The following is a 24,958-nucleotide window of genomic DNA, read 5'->3' on the forward strand; positions in this document are numbered from 1 at the left end:
CGGAGATTCGCATCGTTAAGTGCGGCGGCCGAAACATTACTTCCATACACGTGTAATGTATACGTGTAGGAATAATAAACATATGTTATTTAGCTTGCTACTTAGATGTTTCAATCCTATGGAAGCATTATTAACCTTTCTAGTGCCGGGCGAAAAAGATGTGCCTATGCGAGAATAACCTGCCGAATTTCACATTTTTACTAGGGTCTGGGATAATACTCATAAAAACCCAAGGGCTAGCAATATTTATATGATTCGAAAAGCAGTTTACTCTAAATGAAATAGAAAACAAAATATTAAATAGTTTTTCTTTACTCATTAAAAATTATTTAAATAAAAATCATAAAAATAGTTGAGTTCTCTCTTATACAACATATTGGCATGTGCAGAAAATCATCTTTTTAATATAATTTAATATGGACTAATTATTATGAATTATATCTAGAAAACGTTCGATAAGTGTGTTTATGTTAGATTTCAGTATCTGTATACTCGATCGTCTTTCACATAGTTAAAATGAAAAATGATGTTTTTAATTCTCCCTTATGCTAGCAGGAGCGGGTCGACATATAGGCTCTGGCACTTCTCACCAGTGTAGCAGGAGCCGATATATCGCCACCCGGCACTGAAAAGATTAAATAATTAAACCTCTTTATTCAAACATCAACATACATTACAAATGTTTGTTTGTCATGTTAGTACAGTTAACTTACGAATCTAATGTTAGTTTGGATACCGTTCAGAGCTCTCTTTAGCTTTTTTCCAATTTAATAATGTTGTATTAAATTATATCCTGCTACAAAAATTATCTAAAACGATATAACTATATCTATATCAAAAGCCAAAACAAATTTTGTGTACCTGAGAATCGACTTCGAGATTGCAAATCCTTCTATGGACAATGTATATACTTATACAATAGGATTTCATATAATTCAAAATGCTTCCAATGCTAGATTAAAAAAATGAAAATTATCGTTTATGTGGTAAGGGTCTATCCGCTATGTAATGTCTTCATAGATGTGATGTTTATGAAATAAATGTATCTTTAATTTTTATAAAATATAATAATTCGTCTTAAAGTTTAATTCTCATTTTAGTTTTGTAGATTGCAATATTTTTAATGTTACTTATACATCCGTTTAATAATTAAATGTGTTTTTCGCGTTCAATGTAACTACTCAAATATCCTTGCATTGTTATGATTATTTTTTATATTTTAACTTCCTTATTACGCCAACGAAAAATTTGATTTGCCAATGTAACATTAATATTTATACGTTTATTTCGAAAATATCCGGAAGAAAAATATAATTTTTGCATTGATTTGATTGTCGCTTGAATAATTTAATACGTTGTTACTACATATGTGTATAAATACTATAAATAAATGTTGGTCTCATCTATAGATAATCTGGTTAAGGTTTTTTCTTCAAGAATTATGTTTGCCAGTAATATAGCAATATCTGTAACTAAATACAACAAGACCGTACCAAATATCACATAGCTACAGAAATAATAATAAATATTTTTTGTGGAGTACGGCTTCAAATCCCAACATCCAAATTGTTCGAAAAACCAAGAAAATTAAAAATTACCAAAACCAAAAAATAATTCCAAACGTATCCTAATCTAAAAAGAGCTGACAACATACTCAGACGACGTTTTTTATATTTTTGATCACAAATATATCTGATACGGTATAACAATTCATTCCCAAGCTTTATTATCATTAAAGAAATCCTGCAATATATTTTATATTCGAACATTATAATTCAGAATTCGAATACAGGCCGGTTCCTCCTGGTCTTATTGGTAACCTATGAGTTAAACCTATGTCCAGCAAGCAAAGTTCTGCAGTTCAATTAAGATACCGAAGTGTATTGTAAAAGCATACACAGTTGTGATAGTATTTATGTAATTAAAAGGTGATTTATGCAAAGATGTCGGTTTGGAAAGTTAAGTAACAATGGGTAGGTCACATAGCTACCAGAACAGATGGCCGTTGGGGCTTTAAGTGGCAGCAGTAGAGACTTCGGACCTGCAATTTAGGCTAAGGATGTTGACCTTTAGTTTTACTGATCTTAACTGAAGATTGTTCACCTTGTAAGTAGAATAAAATAAAGAAATAAGACAGTTTTTTATGGACTCTACTTTTGGAAAGCTCTCGTTATCCCAACGTCTGGGATAGGGACTTTGTTTGCTTATATAATATTTTTATATCATTTATTTTAATTTACTTTCTTCTTACAAACTTCTTAAGCTCTTTTGCTATTCTTCTATCTTTCCTTACAATGTTTTTCTAAGTAAGGTCATTGAGAAACACTGGATGCAGGCAGATTACAATGGGTCTTATTGGATATCTATGGTAGTAGCTATAATATTAATCGATGTACAAAACATACATTGCATCATTTTCTTAAAGATAAATTGAACGCGTAAATGGCAGACAATCTTGTCTTTGGAAGACTATGGCGGTGGACCTCCTACGGCTGAAATGATGATGAAAGAATATTTAACATTAGCACATTAAAGATTTAGTTTTATAAATTAATATTATTGTATGTAAAATGGAATAAAACACTGAGGTGATTAACTTATAGTCAAGAGCGAGTTAAGTAAGAAAGTGTACGTAAAGCCGGTACAGTGGTCCGAGCGACTGTCTGATTAAGATGGCGTACAGGAAACGCAGCAGGTGCGCCCGCGCAGCCGTGCGTTACTCGCGTCCGGTGCCCGCTACTGGGTTTACTATAGTGGCTGGCAAACTCGTTGCTCAATGTATCCTAATATCAACAATGTAGTTACTGTAATGGGCCGTTCATTCTTTCTCATTAATGAGTAGTGTCGCTTTATTTATATCGATAAATGTACGGTACAACATATCTAAAAATCTTAGGTTTCAGAAATAATACCAAAATTATAATATAGTGAGAAAAAGTGTTTTTAAGATTCAGATAACTATATATTAAAATTCATAATTGTTTACTGTCTGTCCTTGCATGGTCTGTACTGCGCCGATTTATTTGAGAGATTATGTCTGGTATATTAGGTTGTTGCGGACAGTTGACTTAATGATTAGTACATAAACTTAACGCAGTACTTACGACTTTATTTTGTTTATATATATATATATATATATATATATATATATGTATATATATATATATATATATATATATATATATATAATAGCTTGCTATGTTCAAGTACCTGTCTTAAGACACAAAATATTTAACGGGATAGATTTTAAGATATCAAAGTGTGCGCATGTGACACACGATTTGTCAACCTTTTTTATCTCTTATCCTTCATGGAATATCCTTCCGTACCGTGAGCGATAATGAAAGCGTTATACCGGTATAATCCGGACATATAAGATATTGTGTACCGGATTCCAACTAGCTAAAGTTCTTTGGTTTTTTTCGACGCCTTTCGTCAAAATTACGAAAAAATTTTTTGTAGATTACCGTAGTTTTAAGAGCACTGTAATTAGATCTGAAAATGTTGAAATTTATAGGAGACTTTATGTGGAACTTCGTGGCATGATGCGAACTTTGTCGTAAAAAAATCATCTTGAAATTGAAGAAGATATTTTATATATTCAATTTTAAATTGAGATTATTCCAAGTGAAGACATTTAAAAATACGTATAAATATTATTTAATTTTAATACGATATGATAAATAATATTTAATCTCGAAAAACTGGTCAGATAATTAATTTAATTGATTTTCGAACACGTTTATAACATCTAATTATTATATTTTCTTTTTCATTAATTATACGAAATGCTTCTTTTATAAGAATATTACGAATAAATTTATGAAATAATAATTTTGTTTCGACATTTCTGATATAAGGAACGTACGTCTTACGTGGTTCGTAGACTCTTTAAAGATTATCATTGTCTTCAATTCAGATGTAAGACGTCCATTGTTGGACATGGCCCTCTCCTAATATTTTTTACCGGTATTTTATAAGTAATTGTGTTTTGAACAAAGAATCGGTAATATTTTAAACAAGAGAGTATTCTTCTTTACGAAACCTTCAAGAAGTCTAGACATGGAAAGTGCCGGTTCCGTGCTGATAATCACGGTAGCATCAACTAGAAAGCAAAAGGGCATCTGAGAAAGTGAGATTCTGATATATGATAGCACTAAGGTTTATCCGAAGCAAAAGTTACGATCATTGATATCGGATTTGTACATTTTACGCACGAGTACGGACGAGGTATCCGTAAAATGTATATATAGACAAGCGTGTCTAGGTTGATTGAACGATTTCTTTATTATGATCTATTGACTGTCTCTTTAACTTTACTGTCATCTTTATAGACTAAGAATCTACGTAAGAAGGAATAATCTCTTTATACATGTCTATATTGACTACTGTCAGCTTTTCTATTAATCCCATCGCTGAGGTCTTCAACGTTTCAACCCATAGACGTCGTGAATGAATTCTAAATAAAACCAGGAGAGTGAAAAAAATTGAGAAGGATGCAAGAATAGAGAGCGGAAGAGATTGAGATGGATAAGAGAAGGTGAATCCATAGTAAACAAAAAAACTGAAAACTTACTCAGAAATGCAATGACCTGTCGTAGTTTTAAAATAGGATTGAACGAAAGGTCCGCAATAACGAAAGCCTCAATAAAAAAAAAAAACTTTAAGACGTTCACTGCAAAGTATTGGCCATCACCAAAGACATCTATGTGGGATATACTATAATCGCAACGCTTAGCAGGTGGGTTAGCGATCGCAGTGTCATATTTATGTTACGCAGAAGACGCTCCTGCCATTATCTGAAAAGTTGTTTGTCAGAAATGATAATCCTTTATAATTAATGCACAAAGTGTTAATTATGTCAAATTGCATCCCTGGAATCTAATCTGCGACCTTCAAATTTCAGTCATATTCAGCTAGGCTTAGCTTAGCTTTTTAGACTTCTCTATTATTCCAAATGTTAAAGATCTTAGTTAATCTAAATTTGCTGTAATATTCTTTAAAATAACATTTGTCCAGAAGTGAAAAAATGACTGAGTGAAAGAATGACTAAGGTAATAATGATAACAATTACATTTAAGCTATTGAATAAAATCTAAATTTTCAATTCCTTAACAGAAATGTATTTGTGCCGATGAACCGCAATATGTAATGGTACGAAGTGCTAAAAATTTGCATTTTGAGGTTTCTTTATGGCATTGTATGCAAACGGTGACGTCAGTCGCGTATCGAAGAAACTATCTGAATAAATTTAAGGATGACCGTTAAGATGAAATTTATGTTTTCGTCTCTCGGCTATTCGCTTGTCTCTAGTTTGTGATAAAATGTGGGAGTTGAATACTGTTTTGAGTTCATTGGTGCCATACATTGCTGATGTCATTATTAATCTGACATCTTTTCGTTTGTTAGAGTTTTTACGAAATTTAAGATAACATATTGATACTACTTCGCGTATTGATTTATTTAGTCATCTAAATTTATAGGAATATTGTGAAATCTTAATAAAATTTCTTAAGTATGCATAGATAGTACATTTACATAAATGTCAACATTTGTTTAGTAGTCAAGTGTTTCTCTTGGAGACTAAGACGACAGTCACATGGCATCCCGTACATCCTTAAGTTACCTTTTTAAAGTTCTGTTTATAAGCCTTAGGAAAATATAGGCTTATCGGTATCTCTCAGCCACGCCTTTGGATAAATTAAGTTAGAAAGAAGTGTTCAATGACCAGTTGAATTAATTGCTTGAGGAAATATCACGATCCGTTTACTATGATCTATTTGGCTTGTAAGTTTTATGTCCTACTTTATATAAATGTAGCTCAAGTTTTTGACAAAACCGATATATTATAATTTTACGCGATTCGCCTACTTCTGTATGTCGTTGATATCAATTTTATACAGAAATTGGAAAATCACTATTAATTAAATTGCTTCAAAAATTTCAGATCTTAGATGGTTGCACACAAGAACACGATAATAGATACGAACAACAGAATAGTGTTAAATGCACTGACATATGAAATTTCAGAAAAACATATATATCTCTAAAAAAATATCTATGTTACGTATTTGGTCAGATTTGGTAAAGTTATTGCAAATGCCTTCGCCGTTCTGAAGCAACGTTTGTTGGATCCCGTTAAACGAGGATATCCTGCCGGTTTTTCTTCATTGTTCTATGGTTCGAATGTCGAGCCGCTTTTGCGAATTATAAGGTCAACGGAAACTTTAAAACTTAACGAAAATTTTTTTACCCTTTTTCAGGTATTTGGATATATCGATTGTAAATATAGATAACGTTGTAATCTCTCAGACAATGATGGCGTGAAGCTTGCTTCGCAGGCCTATTTTTTATTTAGGTGATATTATTATTATTTATTCATGTTATATTCTTATTTGGATCAATAGTACGTGCCATGAGAAGAATTCCGAAAGAATCCATTACGGCGCCAGGTACGATGTTCGAGGCTATCAATACGTGTATCAGGTTTATGGGCCAGATATCTCTTCCTATCTAAAATCTTAATAATCCTATCATATCTCATACTAATTAGAAATCCGTTCCAGAGGTGAGCTGATATTATTCTCTTGACAGGAACATTCTTTAGCAAATTATACAGAGGTTTTGTTGTCATATCTTTCGCTCTTACCTTCACCTTCATTATTAATTTACATCTAGTCAATGTCCTTGAATTTGTTAGCTTAATTGGTTGTTCTTAAGATACGTATTTTCCAGAGATTAGTAAAGTCTTTTCGTAGGAATAAGTCCGGTCTAGAAGACATCGTCAAAATACACATTTAAATAATATTTGTTAATGTTACATATACATCTCAATATACAAATATTAGTTGATTTAAGTTGTTTAAATTTTCTTTCGGTGTCGGTACATTGCAAGTGATTATGGGTATGACGTCAATGTATGACATCACCCTGTAGGTTACTTGTTCGTGTTTATGATGAATATTGATTATCATTATATTGTATATGCTATTTGCATTTGTTTTGTTATGCTTAGCTTTCGTTATTGAGTCTATTACTTTTGTATTAGCAATATTAATTGTTTATACAGAGCTCGTTCGAATTATAAATTTAATTAAATTCTATGTAGTTTTTTATTTCAAACGAGGATAGCTTTCATTAACGCCTAATTAGTATGAGTAATATTTTATCCGCTAATGCTTAACAAATACGTTTTATAATTTTTGTTATAACATATTTACATAATAAAGATGCAATGTAAGAGGAAATTGTAAAAATATAAAAAATAAGTCATGATAATAAACAAATATCGCGGTAAATAACTTCGTTTTAAGGTCACTGCAAGTGTACTTATGCGAACAAAAACTGTAGACGCAAAAATACGTGAGAAAATTAGAGTTATACAGAGGTTAAATGTGTATGTTATTCACATTCGGACTTACGGCGACTCGTTAGATTGCTGATACGTGGAACAATCGGGCATCACTCGTTCTCACGTGTATCCGAGCTCGATCTGCCGAGACCTCTCCCACATTTCACTCGATAACGTCACTCTGTCTCCTGTCTTTGCCGTTACAGCCTTTATTAACTCACGACATCAAATCACTCCGTATTCGACTTAATGCTGAAAGACATTTGGACGACAGACATATCACCGAAGCGATAATATATTTTTAAACGTAAAATATTTATTTATGTTAGTCTTTACTATAATAATTATTCTTTATTCTGTTTAATATTCATAACCAGCTTATTAAGGTTAGAAAAAAGATATTAATTATTTATAAAATCCCAAAATTTCACCTTATTTTTATAGGCCAATAGTTACTTCGTTCTTTTGTCTCGGTTGTGTTCATTGTTTTTATGCAAATATCAGCAGTTTTTAAATTTTCTCTTTGGAACCCGACTATAGCCGATAGAAGATATATAAATAGGATAAGATAATATATTGTGTTTTGAGCTAAACTTGCACCCGTTTAAATCTTATACACTTATTACCGTGGTGACTGTATAACATTAAAATGGATTCTTTACATTGAACTTCACGATACTCAAAAAATTCATCATTTTGTTCATATCAGTCGATAAACGCCCATTGCAAGACATAGGGCTACTCTAAAGATCGCCAAGATATCCAGTCTTGTACTGCCTGCGTCCAGTGACTTCCGGCGATTGTAACTGTCATCGGTCCACAAAATAACACAACTATTTAATTTCATTTCACTTATTAAATTTTTCTTCCTTTAGAAATAATAAATCAATAATAAAGCTGCTTGGGAATCCCGTTGCATTTGAGTCTAGCCGGAGACGGTGAGCGACTCTTTAGATCGTGGCCAGCTATCAAACGATCTCGAGAACGCCTCACGACGCCGCCAAGCCGCTCCACGACTTTCATAATTTGCTTTTAAACGACATTTTAGGGCCTTTACTGCGATTGATGATAAGAAAGGGTATTAAATAACGCAACGAAACGGATTAAAAAGTAATTTTCATTCGTGTTGCAGAAAAGTATTTACAATTGTTTTTGACAATGTCACTTAGTCTAATAGCCGCCCATAAGATGGGTTTGCGCTGTTTCAGTAGAGACATAGTATTTCCACAAATTGAAGGCAGCGTTGAGGCTCCTTGACAAATGCTTGCTCAACAGTCTCATATCAAACTTTACATGGACCTTTCGCAATATTAGGAGTTGGGCTTTTAGCATGAGCGAACTGTCATTGAATAATTATCACCATTTTAACTACAGCACTTCCACTGTTGAACATAGGCCTCGTCATAGATGTATCACAATTCATGTTTAGTATTTTGAATACTAGAGGGATATTAAGAGGTTCAAACCAGTACACAATCTTCTTTTAATATATCTGTAGATAGACGTGTGGTAGATAAAAGTATAGTAAGTATCGAGTATAGTAAGTACCATTTTAAGTAATGAAATCACTATATATGGCCATACTATCGTTTCTGCATTAATAGTAGCAAAATTACTTTTATTGATCATTTACTTGGAAACCGCACAGCCACCTTCACTCCTGTGTTACATATGCAAAAGCGTTTTAGATGTCACAACCTATCTAAATGATTACAATCTCGATCATGAATTCTAATATCAGGTTTCATATTTAAACATATCATAATGCACACCAGGTTTTCTTTGGCATTGATAAATCATTTGTATCTAAATTTTGATTTTTTTTCTACATGCAATAAATATATCTAATTTATTAACATTAAAATTGGTACACTATAATCTGATACAGAGATAAATATGTATGTTATAAAATATATCATCGTAGATATCATGTTATCATACCATCTACGTCATGTTCGTCTATGACGTCTTAAATATCATTTGGATGCAAGCAACGCGGCGCCATTTCCTTATTCATCAGTCCATTTCGTTTTCGGATTGACATTCGAGTTAATTTACTTTCCATATCGAGTGAATCGATCATTCGTTAATCCGTATTCGATGTTGTACTCGGCATAGAAGCAACAATGTCAATGATTGTGTTTTATTGTGATATCGATATTTCGTATCTTTGATCGATTGCTTTTTCTCTGCGCTCGTTTCGCGGTTCATTGTGTTTCTTTTTATTGCAATGGAGAATACACTCGTTCGTGATTTTGTTATGGTCGAACAAAATTAAAACAGATATATTCCCTTATCTAAAAGTATAATTTTGTGGGATTAAATAAAAATTCTTTCTGCAAAATATATGAAACTGTATGTGTTTAACTGAAATTACGTGAAGCATAGTTTTAGTAATTACACTCCACCATTCTACGTATTAGTCAGTCAGTCGCTTTTTATACGAATTTGGTTTATAGACTAATGATCAAAATTTGTCGTTTATAAGCGTTTTTTATAAATTCTTCCAGTGCTTTAGATTCTTACGCTTTTACTAGACAGACCGAAGCGGCGGACACTCGTACAAGTGACAAATTAAATCAAGGTATCGCTAGCTCACTTCATGAAACATCCTACCAAGCGACCTAACAGCTTAAACTCAATCCAGTCCTGTATAAAATCAATGTAATTACCAAAGCTGCCGAGAGAGCTTAGTTACTAAAATCGTGACCTTGGCTAGCGTTAAACTTGTATGACGTCGTCGGTAAGACACTGGTAGGAAGCGTCTACCAACCAGCCATATTGGAAATATTTGAGAGGCGTATGTACAGCAGTAGACGTCTTACAGCTGATGTTAAAGGCCATTTACATCACTTGCTATTCTATAGTGTAAACAGTAAGGCAAATCCGACACTCTGTCAAAAATAAATTGACATTGAAATGTACAAAATAGTAATTAAAATTCGTAAGAAGAAACTTGCAAAAATGAGTAAAGCTGATATTTGTTTTACAAAGACAATAAGTGATCATTTTATATCGCTACGGAAATGTTACAACAACTTTTTCGTGATATTTACATATTTTAAAGGGTTTCCATTTTTGTATGGACGATATCTGTGCATGAAAAGTATAATTTGGTACGTAGCGGTCATTGTTGTAAAATTACAGCGTCATCTTCAATATTCACGAGGTCGATAATAGCAGTGTCTTTATGATTTGACCCGCGGTATAGGTAATTAGCTTCACCTTCCCACGTACGGCGTTTGTGCTTGCCGTCAATTGATATAAGAACTCTGACCATCTGACCGCACCATGTCCGTTCCATATTTCACGAGCGCGTCTTGCTATTGTCCATTTCGTTTTTTATCTCTCCGGCCGCAGACTGTGCGACAAACTTACATTTACCACTCGTCGCTGTTACTTTTGTTTCGTTTGTTAGAGTTCTCCTTTGATGTACAGTTTGTTTGACTGCATTTATAATTTTGCAAAGAGCCGGAGCGTGACTTCGCCGTTTCATTAAGTCGACAGCCTACCAGCGGTCGCGACTGATAATGCCGCTCTGCTCTACTTTGGATTAAATGTTGAAAATTTTAAGTTACGCTTTTCATTTTATTGTATACAAACTTAATCGTCCATTATAAAGATAAACAAGAATATATTATTTGCACAGGTTCTGGATTACTTGAGACCAAAATCCTGAAGTTAATTTTGGAAAAATTTTATTATCATCGATAGGTTTGTTTTCGATAATGGTTATGGGTCAAAATAAATAGCTCGTCGTCGTCACCATCGTTTCAGCTTCTTCAAGACTGAGTATCGCCTACTAGAATACGCCGTCGTCTCAGCCTCTTGACGTCCACTTCTAGGCATAGGTCTCCCCCAAAGATATCTATGAGGAGCTATCATAATCGCCACGCTTGGCAGATTAACGATCGCATCGGGGTATTATGGTATGCAGAGAACGCTGCCGACCATCATCTCGAAACTTATTTGTGAACAGTGGCGATCCTACATAATTATTGCATAAAGTGTGAATGTGAATTATATTAGCTTGTATCCCCGAATGCGAGCCTGCGATCTGCGATCTCAACCCTCTACGCTACCACTGCTCTTGTATGACTTATTTACTGTACTGTAATAAATGGTTTATCTTATCCAAAAATCAATGGTTGAAGACATTATAAATAAAGTAATGACAAAATAGTGCGTAAAAGCGTTTTCAACATTCTAAATACTACAAAAAAAAATTATTTAATGCTTTCTGTTTGTCCCTGTAGCCTTTGTACTACTAGAAGTTATTATATTAAATTCTAATAGAGATTCAAAGTGGCGTCTGTATATAGATGATTGGAAATAAGTGTAAAAGCTTTTCAGGTTTTGGACTCAACTATTTTATATTGTATCTTATAAATACAATTTAGTTGAGTCGAGTAAAATAAGGTCTAAATACATTTTGGGACCTGTGTGCAGTGTTAGATTTATAATTAATAACATTAGGACAAAAACAATATCGGGAATAGTATGATCCAAAAATAAAAAATAAAGATATAATGTATTAATTCCACATTTAAAATATAATCGTTTTCTCTAATCAAATGCATGAGTATTCACAACCCTAGATCATTTTAATAAAATAGATTTAACGTTATTGATCTACAAAGCGACCAAAAAATAAGTTTAATTTTATGCCTGTGTACGATCTAAAAATAAGATTGTTTTCAATAAAAACATGACAAGATAGCGATAAAAAGTTATCAGATGGCGTTAACAAAATTTCTATCGGACATTGACGGTTCTAAAGAAAAAGAAATCAATTTTTTTTAAATAAATTTCTAGTAAACCAGCGAAACTAATTTCTTATGAAGCGTGATATTATTTACTTCAAATAGATGAAATATATAAAAATAAATAATGTAAACAATGTAGCAACATAGCTTTTATGTGGGAATAGAAATCCACCAAGTAATGTATACATAAGGTGCGAGACTGAGAATCATATTTTATTTATATTTTATTGTTACCTATATTTTCAACACAAATTAATATGTTTAATGTTCAGTCTACCTCTAAATATTTTGTTAAATTTCGTCACAGATATACCCCATGCATTTATAGCATATATTTATTTCATTAAAAATAGGTTTATGAAAAATTTATAATTAAATATCAAATACTCTAAAAGGTATTGACATGCACTCCTCAATCTTCAATTATTTATAACATTATAAAAAGGTCACTGTATTCAGTCCATGAGTATGATGTCACTGGTTCATAATGCTGACCGGCTGAGAAGATTTAGCCAAAAGCTCAAAAATATAAATGAATATAATACTATTAAAAATAAACTTATAACTGTAAGTAATTGTAATTTTTTTTTCAAATTTGTACAAAAAATTCCTAGTGACATTTTCACCCAGTCAAACTTAAGAAAACAAAATTGGAAACCGTTGCGACAAAATAAACGATATAAATAGATACAGTAAATAGAAGTACACATAATTAAAATACATTTATTTTAATTTATTACGAACGTATTGGGGTACATTATTACATGCTTCAAATATCAAAATTGTCGGGGATAAGATTATGATAATATTCCAAAAAAATCTATAATCAATAAATTTTTCATTCATTTTGGATCACCTAAAATGATCACTTGTTATAAAATTTAATAAAACTAGAATTGAATTTGGATCCAACAAGTTATAGGGTTTTTTGTAATCATTTTAACAAAAGTCATTTTGATCAATTTTCGTCATGATTTTTTAATGAAATTGTATTATTTAAAAAACGACTTCGGGGTTTTTGAACAAAATATAATATAAGTGACTACTAAGCAAAGGCCCTGACAAGGTATGACATCATAGATTCCACAGCCTCGGACATACGCCCACGCATAGCGAATGCCATCGGCCAAACCATTGCAACCTTATTGCGGTGGGCACAAGTACTTACTTGCATGAGCCCATGTGTTTGTTCTTTGCGCCTGTTACGAACATTAGTCATATCTCAATAACATTGTCACAGAACTCGGTCGCTTCGAAGAAATTACCTTTGTAGATTTTATTCGGTCCATATAAGTCTTGTTTTAAAAGCAGACCAGTCAGTCATCTTGCTTAGTAATTCATTCGTTCATTCAGTTCATGCATTATTTCATTCCCCATTTACAAGTCTTTAAATAATTTAAATAAATAAACAATATTTAAATAAATAATTTGGTTATTGCAAAATTTGCGTCCATGTTTCGATTTACTATTTTTATATGTACCAAATTAAATGATAGATACCTTTGTTATTATTCGTTTAAGTACAATTTTTCTTTAATATATTTTTTCTTTCTATAATGAAATACAGGTGTCTAGTTCATTATGTAGATTTGGTGCGTATCAAATAATTTTGTTCTTGTATACCTAAGACTCCATCAACTTTAAATAGATATTTCTATAGGCAATGTACATACTCGTATATGCTTTTACTAAAAGATTATAGATGTTGTTCAGAAAGTTCTTACTTGAAGAAAATCCATGGAAGACTTCAAATGTGTTGTAATTGCGTCACACTTTGTAATAGATATGTTCACTTCATATTACAGTGTTAATTGAATGCGTAATTTTATTTTCTATAAAAAATAGTACCTTTTATTTGGTTTCTCCACTTTTCTTCAGTTCTTCTTTAAGGCATTTATCATTCGAACAGTTGTTAGGCTCATATTTACTTGACTACAAGATGTATTTCATTCTATGTTGAATTAAGAATTTTTGATATTTAATTCAAATTATAATTTGTCTGCTTATACTGTTTAAACCAACTAGATACGTAGACGTATAGATGAAAATGAACAAAATGGCGATATTTTTTGATAGTTCTTATTATATTAATCTCATTTTGTGTGTTAGGATAGAAAAGGTATGTCTGATCAAGTTCAGTGTTTCTAAAACACGAGAAAGGATTATAGTTTAATATGCCACAAGGCTATAATGTAAAATACGATCGAAATCCGGATATATTAATTCAGTTTAGAACGTTAACACTGTTACCGCCTCAACATCAACGTCCCACATCATTTGATTTTAATTCTACCTACGATGCAAGTTTAGAATTATAATAAAAAAACTAATTACTACAAAAAATATCAGAACATATGTAACTCATACGCCTACATGTTGTCTTAACATTCGTAACAGATGCTAAATGGATAGCGGATGACCTATAAGTTCGTCAATAGATTTCAGCATAATGATCACGACATTCCAAATCAATTTATTGGTACTTACTTTATGCATCTTACATACACAGGGTGATTAAAAATACATGTTAAATGGAGAAGTGAACGTATGGCTCATTTGCTGACAATTACAATACATGCCTTACATTTGCAATGCCGATAAAAAAGGCAGTTAAGTGTATGTAGCACCAAACTTAAAAGTTAACGTTTTTCAAGTGACATTTAATATCACCTCTTCACGTGTTAGTAAAGCAATATTATTTATATACGAACCAGAAAATAGATTTGACATTAATGCATATCAAAAAAACATTAGAATGTACATTATATATGTGAAACAAATTTTTTATTTCTTTTAACTTCTGTATCGATTATTTATACATAGATAAGATTTTGTGGTCATCTAATAATGTGATATATCTGATTAATATTAGTTAAATGATTTCAAATATTTGTCATTTCGTAGCTATATGACCCTTAGATGACGAAGCCCAAGGTACTGAAGATATATCGTCGTTTCAGTCCATTGACGCAAGGTATAAACTTTCCCCAAAGATATCTATGGGATATACTATAATCGCCACGATTGGTAGGCGAGTTGGCGATCGCAATAGTGTTAAGGTATGCAGATGACGATGCTGCTTATCCTCTGGAAACTCCTTATCTGCAGTAGTGATCCTATATAATTAACGAACAAATTGTGAATTATATAACATTTAGGTTTCCGGAATCGAATCCGCAACCTACGATCGCATGTTTCAGTCTTCTAACACTGGACTAAGACTGGTGTGACAAAAAGACAAGATAGTGGTACCTACAAAAACCTTCAGTGATATAACTGAATTTAATATAGTGAGACCTTGACGTTCTCCATCAATATTAATAACATATGCTTACTTAAAATTTCTTTTAACGAAACTGCCACTACTAAATAATTGTAAAACAACGGTGTATTTATCAAATTCCGTCACGTATTTGAAAACAATGTTTTTTTTTATTCAATCGTCGTACAAAAACCGACAACGGGTGTTTAATACTTTTTACAATATTGATTAGCTTTTACTTTTCGTTTAGAAAATTAAATCGCAAATATGGAATAATATTTAAGTCAACTACGCAGCATTTCTGTCAATCGCAGCGTGGGACGTCTACCCGCGAGGTAGACTGATGACCTTGTTAATGTTGTTAAAAGACTTTAAATACAAGCCGCTGCCAACCGGACTATAAGTTTTAAGAATAAGTAGTAACATAGTGCCAAATAGTAAAATAACAAAAGAAATGTGCGTAAAATAAATATGGTCTGTGATAAAAAACTATCTGTGATGGTGTAAAAGCTATGATCTAGGTAAATAGATGAAGGAAGGAAGAAGATGCAAGAGAAGATCTGCAAAAATGACCAATCATGAGAAGCGTAAAAGGAATGAGTAAAAGATTATGTGAAGAACGAAAGAGAATGTAGAATACAAATTGTTAAATTCTCATTCTACCCGAATTTGTAAAGTCACAAAATCGTGGCCCCCAAAATCGTGGGTAGTTATAAAAACAAACAGGTCTCTATAGGGCTGATGTCCAACCGTGGACATCTTACTGGTGAAATGATAATAATCGTACAAAAAATTTAATATCCCCTGTTTATTAAACAAGATTAGCAGTGTTGTTGAAGAACATTAAATTGCATGAAGTTTCCTTGATATTATTAATTTTGAGATTGCAATGACGTTTAATATATAAATATTTTGAAATGAATCTATATATGGTCACCATCATAATTTCAGAGACGTCCACTGATGTACATAGGCTTCTAGCGCAGATTTCCTAAAGAATCGGTTATAAGCAAATGAACAAGTGACAATTTTCCAAAGTAGGTCTTTCCAAGAACGAACAATTAGTAAGGTGCGACAGCGATGACTGATATTATAATTAGAAGCAATCAAATTGATTTATCATTCGTTGACGTCTACTCTTAAAGGATGAGGTATTTTAATTAATGCCGGAGTCCTTTGTAGTTTTTCTCTCTTCCGTCTTCCTTTATTGTATAGTCCTTTATTACTATACCGCATGTATCTACCAGTACACTCCTTGTAACACTTGTAATGTTAATTAGATTTATTACTTATTCATTAATTCCTTTTGCAGGTACTTAATATGCGTTGTCGAAATTAAAAAAAATACTCTGTATTACAGGGTAATATTTGTTATACTATATTTTGATATTTAATGTTTTACTGTTGTTTAATTCAAAATCTATTTTAAATTCATTTCTTAAACATTTTTTAAGTTTTAAAGTAATAATTTCCCAGCAAATGAGGGTAAAAACTTTAAAGCTTTTTGCATTGTATTTTATAACGTATAAAATGATCAACTTTAAAACATTTTAAGTTACTTTTTCAATTGCAATGCGACCGGATAATACCTTCTGACAGTACTGTCTGCAAGGACAGATAATAAACAATAGTTAATTTTAATATGTAGTAATCCGAATTTTTAAAATGCATTTTACAAGAGTATTATTACATTATTTATTATTTCTATAATCGTTTGTCATGGGCTATATTACCCAGTGGCGTACCTAGGGGGGGGGGGGGTGCGGTCCGCACCGGGTGGCACTTACCTTGGGGCGGCATTTTTTATATTTACTTATAGTTGTAAAAAGCAACTTTTTCATTTCAAATTTATTTTCTTTCTTGAATAATAAATGATTATTATAAGTTTAATATTTGATTTATATAAATTATAATTAACATTATGATTTCGAATATTATTCCTCGGTGTATATAAATGCATTTTAGTGTAAATTTTGGATTCTAATTCAAGAACAAGATAATAATTCTATTTTATTGTATTCATTAAAATTCGTTGAATTCGTAAAAGGATCTTTACGACTTTGTTCGGCAATTTTTCCTAACTAAAATTTTTTGATGTCAGTTTATAAATGTCATTTCTTTTGAAAAGTTTGTATGATTACTTTGAAGTGATATATCAAAATTTTTTTAAATCAAAAACCACTATTTGATTGACATATAATAGAAGGGGCGGCAAACTGGAGATCGCCCCGGGCGGCAAAAGTTCTAGGTACGCCACTGATATTACCATACATTAATTTGCTATAAAATGATCGATATATTCACCCCTTCATAGCTTTTACACCTACAATTTTTTACACTTTATGTTTTCACATTAATACGTACCTAAAACAAATAAATAATGACATTGTCGTTTATATGCCAATTTGAATTGTATAAAAACACGTTGAATGTATGTCGCAAGTGTACGCATGTATCATTTATTCAAAACATCACCTACACGTCATAGGCGCGCCGAGTGTTTTGCATTTCCTCATAGTTGTCAATTTATTTTTGAATCTGGATACCAGCCAGCCTGGGCTGTTGACCCGCTGGCGCCGAACTGACTTCTCACCTCGTGGAGTCTAGACAAATAGGTCGCACATCCGAACCATCAGCTGAGGTTCTAAATCAATATGCTGAGAAGTTATGTAATGTACCATTATTCAGTGTCGAAATTCGATGCATGCTTTCAATAATTCCTCTACCAATAAATACACTTTGGTATTTTGGTTAATGTTATTCTTCTATCCTATCCTATCCTTTCCTCCTTCCTTTGTCTTATCCCTCTACTAAGGATCGAGACACTTTTTGGAATATTTGTCATGCATTATGTTACTCCATCTGTGCTTATCTTTGGCGGCAAGTATTTCTTCGGCAAGTGTGGTATCGGCCATTGATCGGATCTGCTCATGCGGCTAGTAGTTGCGGTCCCACTACTTTTCCATCAAAAATTAAAATACGCTTTTTGCATGTAGTGGAAAGGCGAGCAGACGATTCCATCAGTATCTTAAAGAGGTTTATAAGCATGTAGCCTCTTTTTGTTTATTCGTTACTAGTGTAAAATTTCTTGGCGCAAAATGAACCACATGTCGCTTAGTTACAGAAACAAGATGAATCTAAATATTTATTAATATGATGAATCTCATTTTATGGCACTTATTTAGGTCAGAATTTTAATGTTATTTAGATTATATTAGAATTTAGTTTAAGATCAATAATTTAAAATTTAGAATTTTCATTTCCAATTAAACAAACCATGTATGTATATAATATAAGATCGTAGATACTCCCTTGCAAAACACTTTAGTTTTCAATCCATAGGATAGTTCTTCGACTGATGTTCAATAATTATTTTTTAAAATTAATACGGACGACGTATCCGTCATAATTATTAGTTATACTCGTCACGTTGCAATTGATTGACGCTGTTATACTTTGGTCTTTGATGCATTAGTACGTCGAAGATGGCGGTCATAAAAACGTGAGATCACGATACATCGATTCGAAAAAATACTTATCATATGTGACTGTTCGCCAAGTTTAGAAATTTAGATTTAAAGTTACATTTTTCTGCAGCTGTCAATTTTTTATTTATATATTTCAAAACACGATGTCGTGTTATAAGGAAAAGTTTATGTATTAATTGTAGTATTTAATTAATTGCATCAAACAAAATGAGCAATGAAGAGATCCGTGGACGAACAGATGTAACCTATTGCCTGAACTATGCTATTGCTACTGCCCTCTATATATATATATATATATATATATATATATAGAGGGCAGTAGCTAGCTAATATATCGCTACTTATGTATAGCGCTGTAGAACACATGGTCGCTGGGGCCAAATACTTTGTTTTTATCGGTGTTCTATAGACTACATTTTGTTCTCCCATATTCGTAATTATATATAATAATAACAATTGACCTACACTAAGCGTTTCGCCACTACTTTTATTGTACGAACAGCCAAAGAATGGAACAATCTATTGACGTTGTTTTTAGCTAGCTATTACTTGAGAGTGAAGAGGTATCTTCTAGGCAAAAGTATACCATCGTAAACCTCACCATTACTTAAAATAAGAGGCGACAGGTCAAATGTCTATGAGCGATAAATTAAAAGTCCGCCCACAAGGTGGGACACATGAGGTTGTCAGAAAATTTGACATTTAATGTATTCCTTGTTATTTTATTGACGAGATCGTAGTCCGTGGTATAATAAATTAAATTAGGTTTATTTAAGCAATAATGTTCACACAAATAGGAAGCAATGCTAACAAAACAATGTTATATAGTATCCGCTTTGATCCCGGTGGAGTGTATAATTAGTACGTAACGCTTTCACGGTGGCGTCATCGCTGCGAAATAGAGAAATCGCCATATCGCTAACTCCGCTAACTGATTGCACCCGCTTTGTTTACATGTTGCCTAATTATGACCACGCCGAGCTCCGTACACGAAGCTACTCGTTTTTGTTTATCATCCTTTATTACTATTAAATAGTAGAACGAAAGATAAATAAAGTAAAATATTCTTTGACTATTGTTCGTTCTTCAGAAATTATTCTTTCCGAAACGACACCATGGTCGAATTTCAAAAGAAACATCGATAAGAAAACTAAAAGATTATATGTGAGATAGATTATAACAATATTTTGGTAGATTCAATTTAAATATGTTTTTGAATGCCGGTTTTGAAAAAGTTTTTTTGTTTACTATCATTCTACTGCTCCTCTTAACTGATGAATAATATATTAACATTATTGATAAACTATTAAATAATGAAGCTGTAAACTCAGTAAGGATTAAGAGAAATTAATATTACTACCCATATCACATTTTTTTAGGAATCAGACAGGGTTTTTTTGGTAACGTAATTTTAGTAAGATAGCAAATTTCAAGTTGTGTGTTGTGCAATTGCCTCGATGGAACGGTATTGCACTGCCCACATCGCAGAAGTTAGTATGAATCAATAATTTAATTGTAAATTCTTTTCAGATTTCGGATATCGTAGTGGGCCAAGAGGCGAATGTGACCGCGCGAGAGGCGCTGCTCAGCTGGGCACGCCGATCTACCGCCAAGTACCCTGGCGTGAGGGTCTCCGACTTCACATCCTCGTGGCGCGACGGGCTCGCGTTTAACGCGCTCATACACAGGAACCGCCCCGATCTGATAGACTGGCGTAATATCAGGCGAGTCAACACTATCATCATAATTTTAGCTATAAGATGTCCGCTGGAAAAAGGCCAGTTAGAAACTGGTTGGTAGACGTCCTAAACTACGATTGACCACGGTGTGGTCTCCAATTCAGAACTTTAAGGCTGCAGTGGCCTCTCTACTGCAAATATAACTTGCCAGTCCGCTGGGCTATGTCGGTTACGTATTTTTGTCCACAGAACTCCTTATTCCTGATTCGATGTTGCATACGAATTAGTGTGCATACTTACCCAGTAGTAATAATATAAAGATCATAGAACGATACCTCACAATTTATTTTAATGCTAGCAATAACTCTCGTGTTCTGACGAATATTTTTGTCTTTATGGCAAATATAAATGTTAATGGTAAAGGTAAGTGAATAATATATTCTTTCATAACCAGAATCTTAATAATTAATTCTATGTTTAACAGATCGAGGCAGGTCCGCGAGCGCCTGGAGACCGCGTTCCACGTGGTTGAGAAGGAATACGGCGTTACCAGACTGCTAGACCCCGAAGGTAAGCTATGTATAAGTAAAATTCTTTAAACTTTACAGCTAAACTAAGTTTAAAGAAGAAGAAGAAGTACTGGGCTAGGCCAGCGTCTCAATTTTTCAAATATTTTCAAATTTTGCTTTTTACTTTACGTACATACATAACATATTGAAAAGATTACTGCGCTTGTAAATTTTACTGTTTAACTTTTAAAACTGTTTTAATTAATATATTTAAAGTAGGTAAAAATGTAAATAAAACTATATTTATACTATGATGTATAGATAATATTGATTCACCACAACACTTATAAAAATAAATAATGTTAGTGTACAAATAGGTTTTATCGTATATAGCAATTTAATCCTGAACACAATGAATCAATACCCGCATAAAAACTGTTTAAATTTTTTGTAGGTTCTTCTTAGTACTAGTAGTAGTCTCGTTATTTTTAATAGAAGGATGCCATAGGAGGGGACCTCAATCTGATTCCAATTCCCTTTAAATTTGGACTTAACATTTCCGCTTCTAAATAAGTATATGAATATAAATATAAATCTATGTCTCCTTATAAATAATAATACATAAATCTCGACAATTTTACTTGCTTTTTCATGTATTTATTACGAAAATAAATGATACGTAGACTGTGATAACAGTCTATAAGTTGTGCTATTAAAACGTTTCACTTTTAAAAGTCAACAGGCGAATAAATATTTAACAAGGACTTCCAGTTTCCAGTGCGTTACGCAAAGGCACCGCTGCAACGTGTAAGATTAAAAACTTGGACAGACGAGATGCACATTCCTGCACTGACGATTGCATTCGCTACTTTAGTGAAACTTAGTACTCAAAAGCGTAAATAGATATTTAGTTATTGAATACAAGCATTCTAATAGCGATTTCGATTTAGCCTATGGTATCAGAGTATACAGTGTACAAGTTTTATTTGCCCATGTTGCTAGAAACATCGAGGCAAAGTTTTGACTATCGCGAGTTATCTCAACTCAAAAAGCTAAACGCTTTTCAAGTGGCATTTAATGCCGTAGTTCCATCTAAGTGCAGGCGCCCAGAATCTTAATGAATGAATAACGTTGATTTATAGGACAAGCTGTAAATATGTAAATAAAGTTGGATATTCATCATGGGTCATCATCTTCATAGATGATACACGACCACTGCAAGGGATAAGCTTCCCTCAAAGATCGCCACGATAATCGGTTTTGCGTTGCCCGCATCTAGTTACTTTCTGCGACCTTGACTATATCGTAGGTCTACCCTGTAAAAGCTTTCGATCCCGAGCAATGTGATCAGTTTTGTACCAGATTTAAAATTTACGAGTCAAAGCACCATGGTTTTAATAAAATAATCCATCTAAATAAAAGGTCTAAACAATTATATCATTAATCATATGTTTTGAGTCGTTGGTTACAACACGGACATAACAAAACATTACATCCTAGAATCCTATCATTTCTATAGCTCATTACAGCTATCCAGTCTATCATTTCTCCAGTCGGTTAATCTCGCAGGTGGGGACCTGCGATTCGTCACGCATCAATTACTAGATACCGCTCCTTTGTTTTAACCGATTCGATGCGCGAGCGAATTATCGAGTTTTATTGAGCATATCGATTTTTTTAGATCTACAAACGATTACGAGTGAAATTCGTTGCATACCTGTTGCATGTATCTAATTAACCAATGTAGTATTAGTGATTTTTTTTAAACATAATTTATTGTTTTTTTTTTTAAATATGTTACGTCAATTTTGTCTTTCTTATCCCCCGCTCGTTCGAACTATATGAATTTCGTAAAATCCGATTCATAGCAGACTTTTTTTCGTCGAAAAGAATATTGTTACAAAATTTTAAATCTTCAAGCCGTATGGTTTCAGAGATATCGTGATGAGTCAGTGCGTAAGTGAAAATCTCTATATAGTATTTGTAATGTATTACTTCTTCTGGCAGCGTTAGATAAAGATAACATAACTAGTACAACTAGTTTATCTTCTTTCTTTAAAGTAGTGAAGGATATTTCGTCATTAAACAATTATATAGAATAGGACGTCCAGTGATGGACATGGGCCTCCGCTATGAATTTCTAATAGGATCTGTCGATAAACCAACCATAAAGTAATCCAGATTATGGGTGAACATCATATGTTGCAGTCCTATGCCAGAACGTGATATCCGTTCCAAAACCTTAAGGTCCCAGTGGTCATCGGTTCTGCGAGCTATGTATAGGTTATTAAACAAATTTACGCATACTACGTCTCTAAGACTCATGTGTAAATGTATATGTAAATTACAAAAATATTTTTTTATTCAACATCTAATGTTACACTTTTGATGTATTTGATAAGGGATTGTTATAGTTACGTCCATTGGCTGATTTAAATTCAGTTTTAGTCTGAAAAAAAAACATTTATTCTATGTCTGAGCAGTAGAGATCAATTTACATCCGAGCAATGATAGCAAAAAGGGTCACAGTGCGCACAATCGCACCTGTGCCAACTGCCGATTGTTTGCGTTGCTCAAATCGAGTTGAACGCGGTCGGTTGTGAAGGCGCTTTACGACCTATTGTTCTGGGGTAGGCAGTGCATTATGCACTTGATATTTATGTACATTATCAATGATCTGTGTAATTATTACACTGAGACTGAGTCTAATTGTCCCTTCACAAATCTCTGCGAGTTTTAACAAGTTTTATAATTATTTATTATTTACAGTTATCATTTGTTTACGCTATAAGATGAAAGACAAGAACGCAATTTGATAGAAACTAAAATTAAAGTGAAATCCCCTGTAATGTCATATTTCAACTTAAAGCTACGAGTACTATTGCACTTAAGCATAGATATTTGTTAAAGATAGATCTCTGCATCGAGAGTTGTTATAGTTGTATAGACGAAGCAGGATGAAACTTCACAATAACTCAGAAACATTTATACAAATTTATTTTTCGTGAGAATAAATGAAAATAAAATAATCATGCGACATCAATGTTAATGATTCTCGTCATTAAAATAATAAATAGTTTATTGAATAATATGTCTTTTGTCCTTATTTGCTTTTAATTTGCAATTAGAATTTTATAAAAGGTAGTCTAATAATGTTTGGCGGGATTTTATCAAGAAATAAAATTTCGGTTATTACAATTGAATTGAAGATTTTTAGCAGGCGAAATTTTTGTTTAGTAATTTTTTTAGTAAACGTATGAAGAGAGTTGATTTCTGTAAACCGTTTTCTCACGACGATCCGCAACCAATAAGAACTATTAAGAAGATACCTTTGGAGAGGAAAAATTGCAAATTGCAAAAGTAAAAACAACCTTTTTCTTTCCTTAATTTATCAGTAAATTTACAAGTTCTTTTGTGACAAAAATGACGTCAACACAAAAATACCTAAAATCTCTTCATCGTCATCATTTCAGCCATAGGATGTCCACTGTTGGACATAATCATTACCCATAGCTTAAAATAGAACTGGTTGAAATCAGCAGCCTGCTTCTAGCGTCTTCCGATAATCTTAAGATCGTCATCTACCTTGTGGAACCAAATTACGTCTAAATAGGAAAGTGAAATATTGTCAGGGTGATACTATTAATGAAAGACCTTTAACATCAATTAAAGTTAAATCTGAAACAATATGAACAGAAACAATCAGAGGAACAGGTCGCACGCATCAAATGCAGCACAAAATACGAAGCTAGCGTGGATAATAGCTTTTACCTCGGAAAGGAGCGAACCGCGATCGTCCACGATAAGCGACAATGCAACAGAATTACGGCGAATGCAATTCGACGTGCATTCAGAGATAATGGGACGCATCTGTGAGAAACAGCACAGTACTGAACACTACAA

General features: G+C 32.8%; 1 protein-coding gene across 1 annotated transcript in view; it reads left to right on the forward strand.

Moving 5' to 3' along the window:
- shot (dystonin-like protein short stop) overlaps positions 1 to 24,958 on the forward strand; it is a 178,429-nt gene that overhangs the window by 13,829 nt on the left and 139,642 nt on the right. The window contains exons 3-4 of the mRNA XM_068768857.1: positions 20,398 to 20,591; positions 21,031 to 21,116. Coding sequence (XP_068624958.1) covers positions 20,398 to 20,591; positions 21,031 to 21,116 — 280 coding nt within the window. The remainder of the gene's footprint in view (positions 1 to 20,397; positions 20,592 to 21,030; positions 21,117 to 24,958) is intronic.

The sequence above is a fragment of the Battus philenor genome, unplaced genomic scaffold (genome assembly GCF_028537555.1).
Source record: "Battus philenor isolate CCGP_79_NKW_IND1 unplaced genomic scaffold, ilBatPhil1.0.hap1 SCAF_27, whole genome shotgun sequence".
In the NCBI taxonomy this organism is placed as follows: Eukaryota; Metazoa; Arthropoda; class Insecta; order Lepidoptera; family Papilionidae; genus Battus; species Battus philenor.